This window comes from Euleptes europaea, chromosome 19 (genome assembly GCF_029931775.1).
Source record: "Euleptes europaea isolate rEulEur1 chromosome 19, rEulEur1.hap1, whole genome shotgun sequence".
Lineage (NCBI taxonomy): Eukaryota > Metazoa > Chordata > Lepidosauria > Squamata > Sphaerodactylidae > Euleptes > Euleptes europaea.
In genome coordinates, this window is record NC_079330.1 from 8,678,099 (window position 1) to 8,687,918 (window position 9,820).

A 9,820-nucleotide genomic window follows, 5' to 3' on the forward strand; every position below is an offset into this window, starting at 1 on the left:
GCGAAGGAGCACGCGAGTGTAGGAGGGGGTGGAATTTCTCCTTTTGCGTCGGGACCGTGAATAGGCATTTTAAAGGTCGCGTTAAAAAAAAAAAAGAGCTTTGAGCGAGCATCAAAACTGACCCTGCATAAATGGCCTCAGTCAGCAAATTTGGACTTGATCAGGAAAGTGGATTTCTTTCCCACCTGCAGTGCTTAATTCAACACAGCCTGTGTGTGTAAATTGCCGTCAAGTGCTGTCTTTTGTTTTCGCTGTGCTTGAAAACCTTTGCAGACCAGGAATAACACCCCTAGTGTGATCTAAAACAGTGGGCTGATGCCACAGTTCGATCCCTGCGCCCTTAATGTGCCCCCAAGACCCACGTTTATTTTTCATAAAGTCCATCTGTCCTGCTCTTGTTTTCCTTCCAGGTATTTCCTTTTCCGTCATCCCGTTTATCTCTCTGGATGGATTTCTGGCTCCATCTGGTGGAAAATAACAGAGAAGCACTGGATGGTTGTTTTGGGAAGTCTAAATTTCCCTCCCCTCTGTTTGTCAAAATGTAAAAGTGTTAATTTAGGTTCAGCATCCTTCTAGCCAGAGTCTGGAGTTTGTAGAATTGATGTTGAATATTAATTAATGTAATTGTTTTAATCTTGGAGATTAGGCTTGCCAGCTGTCCTTTTACTCATGTCAGTTAATTTTCTTATGTGTGAGAGGGCTTCTTCCTTGGCTGATAGTTGTTCATCCTCCTTAATACACTTTTGATTATCTGTACCCCATGGGAAAGAGAATGGATCCTCTATTCTCCCTCATCATCCATTATGTATTGCAACCTGATCTGTTCCAGGCCCTCACACGGAGAACCACACCGGAAAGAGTTATCATGGGATTCACGCCAAGCCTCTCTCTGCCGTCAACTCAGACTCGGGAAAGCTCACGCTGGAACAAATGATGTTAGTCTTGTAGGTGCCACTGGACTTCTGTTTGATTTAGCAGAATGTGAGCCTAACTGGCCAGGTTTGAGCATCCCCAGTTTTCCTTTGATGCATAGTTAAATTGTGGAACTCCCTGCCCCAGGATGTGGTGATGGCTGCCAACTTGGAAGGCTTTAAGAGGGGAGTGGACATGTTAGAGTCATAGTCGTCACTCCCAGCTGAAAGGAAACATAAGTTCACTTAACCACATTTGTTCGCATTGATTTATCCATTTAAAAAGTTTCTTTTTAAACACCCCTTTTAGACGAAAGAACTCATAATGCAGTTCTCCAATGGAAAACCGCTAGAATTCGCCAGTGTGTTGTAATGGTTCAAATGCTGGACAAGGACCCGAGAAACCCAGGTTCAAATCCCCACTCGGCCACGAAGTTTGCTGCAATTACCTTGAGCTGGTCACTTTCTTGTTGCCTAACCTACCCTGCAGGGTTGTTGTGAAAGTAAAATGGAGAAGGGGAGAGCCCCATACACAGATTATAGAAAAATCACAGGAGACAAACTATGGAGAGTCTATGTTTATGCCCGTTCAGGAAGAGCAGATTGAAAAGGGAGGTTTTTAAATCCCTTCAGAAGGCTTATTGGGAGGCGGCCAAATGGATTTCCTAAGGGTGGATGTGTCATAACTAAAAAGACCTGAGATCCTCTGGATGCAATTTTATAGTCCCCTTCCTTTCTTTTGGGATGAAATGGATCCGTCAAGAAGGACTGGAGAGATAAGTTGAGCTGGGTCTGGCCCGAACAAAGTCTCTTTCCTCTCTTCTCTTTTGGCAGATTTTCACCAGCAAAATCTTTGCAACACTTCTGCTCTGCTTGGAAGCCTGCCTCGACGGGGAGTACGAAATTAACAGGGAATGTTGTCCTATGTGTGGCCCAGGTATGTAAACAAGGCTGACCCTCTTTCTCTAGACATTATGCACTTTTCTCCATCTGGTATCACTTTACTGGCCGCGACTACAGAATCGCAGGAACTGTAGTTGGTGGGATACTGAGAATTCTCTTGGGACCCTTCCTTACGTTCCCTGGGAAAACAGAATGGCTCTCAGCCCAACTTAAGTCTGCCCTGTTGATATCAAATCAAATTTATTAATACGGTCCACTGACCGATCACATTCCAACACATCAAAATTCCCAGACTAAATAGTTTTGCGCCGCAGAATCACAGATAAAGATGTAAGGTCAATAAAAACAACCCCTGGTTAAAATTATCACCTTAAAATTGATAAAACTGTAAAATATTCTAAAGATCATTCTCTAATAAAGTCCTGCGAATTTTAATAGCAGCAGCGCAGAACTTGGCAGTTTGGAGCGTAACCTGAGGATCTTCTAGTAGGAGCTTCTTTGACAAAAGATCAACTGACTCTTCAGGGAATTTACCAAGTGAGGGGGGGATGCCATGTTGATATGCATCAGGTGTACCCATTTTTGTAGTTTAGAAGATGCTTTTTGTTTGGGACGCGCAACCAAATGTTTATTATTTATTTATTTGGAATATCTCTATGCCACCTCTTCAGACTTGCTCGTGGTGGCTTACAATGTTGTGAATTGCTGCACATTTTTTATTAAAGGGGCATTTTCCCTCTGCAATGCCAAGATCACTACTGGTACTCGATTGCTGATTTCTTAAAGTACCAATGCTAATTTTTCCTCCTTACACGATGTTAATAGCTCCATCTGAATCTCTTGCAGGATACAGAGTCTCCAAACACTGCACCTCTTCTTCCAGTACAAGCTGCCTCCCTTGTACGCAGGGGACATACACAGATCATCCACATGGTCTGACACATTGCTTTTCATGTCGAACCTGCGATTCAGGTAATACTAACAGAAGGTGAAGGATGTATGTGTCCTAAGCTGGAATTTCTCTTTCTTCTGGTGTATAAACAGGTAAAGGCAATAATGAAGGTGGCAACAATTTGCTCAAAGGAAGGGCACTTCAAGGTTGTTCCAGTCTCTCAAACTTGGGCTTACCTCATCTGAGATCAGTGAGAAACAGGCAAGGTGTCTTCAACACTTAAGAGCAGTGGACTCTAATCTGGAGAACCGAGTTTGATTCCCCGCTCCTCCACACAAAGCCTGGTGGGTGACCTTGGGCTAGTCACAGTTCTCTCTGAACTCTCTCAGCCCCATCTACCTCACAAGGTGTCCGTGGTGGGGAGCGGAAGGGAAGACAATTACAAGCCGCTTGGAGACTCCTTAAAGGCACGGAAAATCGGGGTATAAAAACCAACTCTTCTTCAGCCAATTCACAGCAACCTTGTTTATTATTCTGCTGGTTTTAGACAATGAGGCAACCACTTCTGTGGTGCCGTTCAGTCTCTTGGCACCAGTAAGATGGATTTCCGCTTCCAAAAAATGGCTCCTTCATTCCAGACTAGTTGCGGACTTGTCCAGATATTACTAGCAGGTTGATAGTAGGGTACCAGGACCTATAGTTGGACAGACAACTTAGTAGATATTCATTGGCTCTTAATTGTGCCCTCCAGGATCCAACTTGACTATTAAAGAAAGATGCACCTATACCAAGAACGCAGTGTGTGCATGTGCTTCAGGTTATTACTGCACACATCTTACTTCTGAAGACTGTGACTCATGTCAAAAGCACACCGTCGCCCAACCCGGTTATATGGTGACACAGGCTGGTAAGACTCATGTAATTATGCTTCCGCACCATAATAATGTGGACGCTTCCTTGGTAAAATTCACTTTTGGCTATGGGAGATCTTTTCATACCCATTGTCGCAACCAGAAAATCCCCTTTTGATATCTATCTACCTAATGCATTTTTATCCCATCCTTCCACCAAAGAGCCAGCATGATGTAGTGGTTAAGAGCGATGGACTCTAATCTGGAGAACCAGGTTCGATTCTCCACTCCTCCCCATGAGCGGCGGATGCTAATCCGGTGAACGGGATTTGTTTCCCCACTCCTACACATGAAGCCAGCTGGGTGACCTTGGGCTAGTTACAGCTCTCTTAGAGCTCCCTCAGCCCCACCTACCTCCCAGGGTGTCTGTTGTGGGGAGGGGAAGGGAAGGTGATCGTAAGCCAGTTTGATTCTTCCTTACGTTGTAGAGAAAGTTGGCATATAAAAATCAACCCCTTCTCTTCCTCTTCCCCTTCTAGCAGCTTAGGATGGCATGCTCAGGTCTCCTTTCCTCATTTAATTCTCACACCAATGCTGTGAGGTAGGTTAGGCTGAGGGAGAACAACAGTCTCAAAGTTAGGCGGCAAACTTTTATGTTGGAGCAGGGATTTGGACCCCAAACTCCCAAACCTTAGTATGACGCTCTGACCTTGGGAATTCTGACACAACTCGGTGGGAAAGGTGTCTGACACACCAGGAAAGGTGTCAGCAGGTGCCATGGCAACCAAAGGCACCACACTGGCACATCTCTGCTCTGTGATGACACACTAGTGTAGTGTGCATCTTTTATATGAATCAAACCTGTGAATCAAACCTGTGATTCTCTGTTTTCACATAATTTTCTTCTCATCCATTCCCCTCGTCAAATTACGTGTTATTTGTAAATCAATAAATCTACATTATACATTTATTAGGGGCACTACTAACAAGCCATATAGTTACATCTGGATTATGCTAACACATTGTATATAATTAATTTTGATACCCTATTATTTGCTATTAGTTTATCGACAGAGTCACATTTTTCAATTTTCTTCTTCTGCTCTAGGCACAGAAACTACCGATACCCAGTATGCGCCCTGCCCGCCTGGCACCTTTTCAACAGAAGCAATGTCCTTCTCTTGCAAATCGTGGACCAAGTAAGCATCTATTATCCTGGCTTCCATCAGTGCTGTCTGCTGACCTAACTTCACTTTAACTTCTATGTTATTTCTGGTTTTATTGTCAATGGTATAATGTGTATTTTGGTTTTAATAGCTTAAGTATAGATGTATATGGTTTTGTTGTTTTATTGTATCATTCATTGTCACCCGCCCTGAGCCCGGCTTGCCGGGGATTGAGGGCGGGCTAGAAGTCTAACAAACAATCTATTTCACATCCATATTGTTACGGATGAAGAAACGTAGTCCCAGAACTGAACTCAATCATGGTGCCTTAATTTAATGTCATTGAGGCCTCCATACAGGCAATAAAATTACTAGAATTTGCTAGAAGAGAACTTCGAGTAAACCAAAAGATCTGGGATAGATCTGGTATTATTTTCGTCACTGCTAGAATGAATTGATTGTAGCATTTAATCGATTAATTGTATGATTAAGTGTCTGAGTTTTGATTGATTAATTGATTTGATCTGCATATGAATAAAATAACAGTTCTGAAAAAAATAGCATCCTCTTTTTGTGTTTAGGTAATGTATGCAGCAGAGATCATTTCAGAAGAGGCATTCCCTCTTGTAGAAGAGAGAAGAAAGAATGCCTCTTCTTAGAGGGTACCTACCAACCATGGGTTTAATCAGCATACATTACAGTATAAATAAAACAAGTCAATTTGAAAAACAAAACAGCATTCTCTCTTAGCCGATAAATGCATTTGTCACATCTGGCACCATAGTAGAAACGGCATTCCTTACTGTGTGGAAGAGAAAGGAATGCCTCTTACTAGACAGAATGCCTCTTGCTAGAAATCTATGCTGCTTGTGAATTTGTAAGGTCTTAATGGAAAAAATAATTAGAAGAGTTGGTTTTTATACCCCACTTTTCTCTACTGAAAGGAGTCTCAAAGCAGTTTCCTCCCCCCCCAACAGAGGTAAAGCAGGTGGGGCTGAGAGAGTTCTGAGAGAACTGTGACTAGCCCAAAGTCACCCAGCAGGCTGCATGTGGAGGAGTGGAGAAACCAACCCGGTTCTCCAGATTACAGTCTGCGGCTCTTAACCACAACACCACGCTGGCTCTCAACATCTTTAAGACATCTGCTGTCCAATTGATTGAGGGCATCTTTCTTATCATTCAACATACTTTCAGTCAGTTTCGTTGGCCAGTTCAAAGCCCTAATTGACAGTGCTCCCATGCCATTTTTGTGTGTGTGCGTGTGGCCAATACAATTGGTCACGGGTGAGGTTTGAACTCACTGCTCCGTTTGATAGCGGATACCATGCATTGACGCATGAGGGATTCTGGACACAGAGCACAAACACAATCCTGCTTGTAATTCCCTGGTTTCGTTTAATCTTCATTTCAGCTGCAGTGAATCAGGAGAAACAGAAGAAAAAGCAGGAACCACAACTTCCGATGCCGTTTGCAAAAAAACACACACAGATGGCAACAAAGACAGCCACGGTCCCACAATAATAATTGTAATCTCTAGCCTCTTCGGTGTATCGCTTGTTGCCACAGTAGTATACTTCTTCTGGAGAAAAAAGAGGAAGCCCAAAAGAACAGGTGAGTGCCTTTTGATATACAACCTGCAGCTTCTGTTTCCCAACAAAGAGGAAAGGAACATCTTATTCCAATTTCACCCTCTCTTGGATGTAAGAATACTGGGGTTTATTCAATTATGTCAGGGTTAAGGTGGGGGGACATTTCTCAACACACAGATGACATGTATGAGAACACATATGAAGCTGCGTCATACTAAGCTAGATCGTTGGCCTATCAAGGGCAGTAGCATCTACTCTCCATGGGGACAGTTTCAGAGGGTATTTATTTATTCATTCATTTCTACCCTGCCCCTCCCCACTGTCTTGGTTTTCAGTAGAAAAGCTAGATTGGAGTCCAGAAGCAGCTTAGAGACCCACAAGATTTTCAGGGTATCGTCTTTTGACAGTCAAGGCTCATATCTGATAAAGGGAACTTTGATTCTCAAAAACTTTTTTCATATCACCTATTACCTCAGCCTACCCATCTTCTGCATGCAAATTAGATACTTTAACACTGAGCCATGCCTTTTCCCGTGTAATGTGCAAGGGATGAACATGCTTATCCCTTCCTTAAGATCCCCTTGATGTTGTCATCGAATGAAGTGCTTTGATACCAAGTCCAAATTCAGTAACACATAAAAGTCAGTGAGAATGTCCTTGTATCTTCGAGGCCGCCTCTTCTGGTATGCCCCCCCCACCCGAAATAACATTATGTTCTGCAGATACTAACTTACTGGCAGTCCCTGGCCCTAAAAGTGTGTGGCTGTCCTCAACAAGAGCCAGGGCCTTTTTGGCTGTGGCTCCAGCCTGGTGGAATTCCCCGCCCCTCCAGCAACATCAGGGCCCTGCAGGACCTGAAAGAGTTCCACGGGGCTTGTACAATGGAGCTGTTCCACCCAGCTTACAAGTGAGGGCAGCCGTGGATGTCATCTTGCTGGCCTCCCTACCTTTCCCCCTATTTCATGTCAATTAACCTGCAATTTGTGGAGTCTCTTTGGCTGCAAACTGTTCAGCGGAAGTACTTTTATTGCACCATCTGTTGTTTTAAATATAATTGATGATTATTCAGTTCTTTATTATTACAGTACAGGACTAGTAAGTATATAAAGGAAACATTAATTACAGAAAGAATAAAATTTATATACAAATGATCTTGATAAACACAGGATTGTCCTAATAATTGATGATTGTTTTATTGTTGTAATTGGAATGCATTATTGTTATGCCTATGGCTGGTTTTAAACGTGGTTACCCACCCTGAGCCTGGCTTCGGCTGGGGAGGGCGGGTTATATAAATCTAATAAATAAAGAAATAAATAGTGTTGCTTTTTCAGAAAGCTTTCTTTTTCTGTTTGCAGTTGCTGCTAAGCAAGAGGTGAGTGCCTAGGCTTGTTTTTATACTCTCCTCCCATTTCACCCTCTCTTTCCCCTCTTTCCACCACCTATCTAATGCAGCTGCGTGGCAGACGTTTGGTAGAATGTGTGGTCAGTGAAACTTCTGTTAACTCATTCTCCTTTATATGACTCGTCGTTCTGTGAAGGGGGCTAGGGATCTCCAATGAAGAATAGCAGCCCTCACCAAACTAAAATTTCCAGAATTATTTCATGGAAACCAGTATCTTTAAATATATCCATTAACTATTCAGTGAGGGATATGGCCCCTCCCACCGGGTTGTGTAGTTTAGAACTGAAATCCATTTTGAAGGAGATTGTCTTGAAAAATCCTCTGAATTCAAAAATAGGCATGATATCAACTTTATCTTTCCTGCTGCTTTAACCTACTTCAACATAGGTTTTCCATATACTACGTTTTCCTCCCGTTGAATGTGTCCATCGTTTCAATGTTATCTGTGCATTCATGAGGAACATGGCACATTTAAATACCATATAACTGGCATATTAAAAAACGTTCCATGGGAATTGACCATACAAGCGACATTAGAAAACCAAGAGTGAAAAAAGCGGACCACCAAAATTATTGGGGGGAAACCTTAAATATAAAAAGAAATTAAATCGGGAGCATTTGTTCATCCTTAGTTGAGGATTTCCTCCTAATGCAAAGCTCTTATTAATTCATTTATTCAGTATGATGACATCTTTTTTGGGTGGGGGGGCTTGTTTTAAAAGGAAGATTGCTACTACCGTGTCCCGGAGTCCGAGACCAATATGGTGGAGCCTGTCGAGGAAACAACTCAAAACTGCAGCAAGCCGGCATACCAAGCTGTTTGACCAAAAAACTTGGCAGCATTTGGGGGAAATGCACAAGTCTGTCTACACTATCTACTCGAAAAGGACGCTGTCCTTTGTGTAATCTTCCAGGCTTGAGGACATCATTGAAGACATATTTGTTGTCCTCCAGACTAAGCAGAAACACGAGAAGGCGGCAAAATCATATATGGAAGCGAAGAAGAAAGCCGAGGCTGCTGGGAAAAGGGGATCCAGGTTCAAATTTCCAGTCACGCTAGTCAAGATGGGGACCTACAGAGCTGGGGAAATCATATCATTTTTTCATATTATGAAAAAACGGTTGGGATGGGTCTCGGTGCTGTGGGGGGGGAAGGGGTACAGAAAGTCTTGGTTTGGGGCCTATGGTTGTTCTTGGAAGAAGACTGAAGGACAAAAACCACGGAGCCTCTCCAGACCTAGGAGGTGCACTACAATGAGAACAGCAAAATATCCCCCAACCAGAGGCAAGGGGACTCTGTTTTGTAATCATGGCAACTAAGTCTATCTAGTAAATGTTGGGATATGACCCAGTAATGACCCGGTGCTTGCACAAGGGACTACCTTTACCCTTAATATGGCAACTAGCTTGATTGTTTCTGGGTGTTGTCATTTCTTTTGAGGGGCTATACACTGCCAAAGGAAGTCCCTACAAGGTGATACAAGGATAGGGGTTGACTGCATAGACATGGAAACCACCCGAGAGCTCACCTACATAGGGCTCCCTCAGAAACTCTCTGAAAACTACCTAGATGCACTCTGAATTCCTCTGGAGGCCCAAATTCCACAAATACCGTATCAGGGCCTATGACAATCCCCAGTACAACACTGAATGCAAGAATTTGACCTGCATTGTTTCCTGCATTGTGCAGGGGGTTGGACTAGATGACCGTGGTGGTCCCTTCCAACTCTATGATTCCATGATCTTAGAACGATACCAGGGGCACTGTGCAAGATCTGGCTCCAGCACACAGCTTGGAGTCAACTTCAGCCCATTCCAAGGGGCCACTTGACCATTAGGCGTGTGGTCCTGGTTGCCCAGGCAACCGGGAAACAGGAAGGGGCAGGCCACAAGGTTGGTAGTGTTAGGAGTCATGGGCCCATTGCCTTTGTGATAAGAATAGCAACGCCAGCCTCCAGGTGGGACCTGGGGATCCCCCAGAATTACAGTTCATCTCCAGACATAGATCAGTCCCCCTGGAGAAAATGGATGTGTTGCAGGGTGAACGCTACGGCATTGAGGTCCCTGTCCTCCCCAGGCTCCATCCCCAAATCTCCAGGAGAT

The 9,820-nt window shown here is 43.6% G+C and overlaps 1 protein-coding gene across 1 annotated transcript; it reads left to right on the forward strand.

Annotated features, from left to right (window-relative positions):
* The first annotated feature begins 1,655 nt into the window (after positions 1-1,655).
* TNFRSF14 (TNF receptor superfamily member 14) lies at positions 1,656-8,541 on the forward strand. The gene is given in 7 exon segments (XM_056865325.1): positions 1,656-1,848; positions 2,661-2,786; positions 3,458-3,613; positions 4,666-4,756; positions 6,135-6,334; positions 7,671-7,687; positions 8,440-8,541. Coding segments are annotated over 7 exon segments (885 nt in total).
* Positions 8,542-9,820: the final 1,279 nt, after the last annotated feature.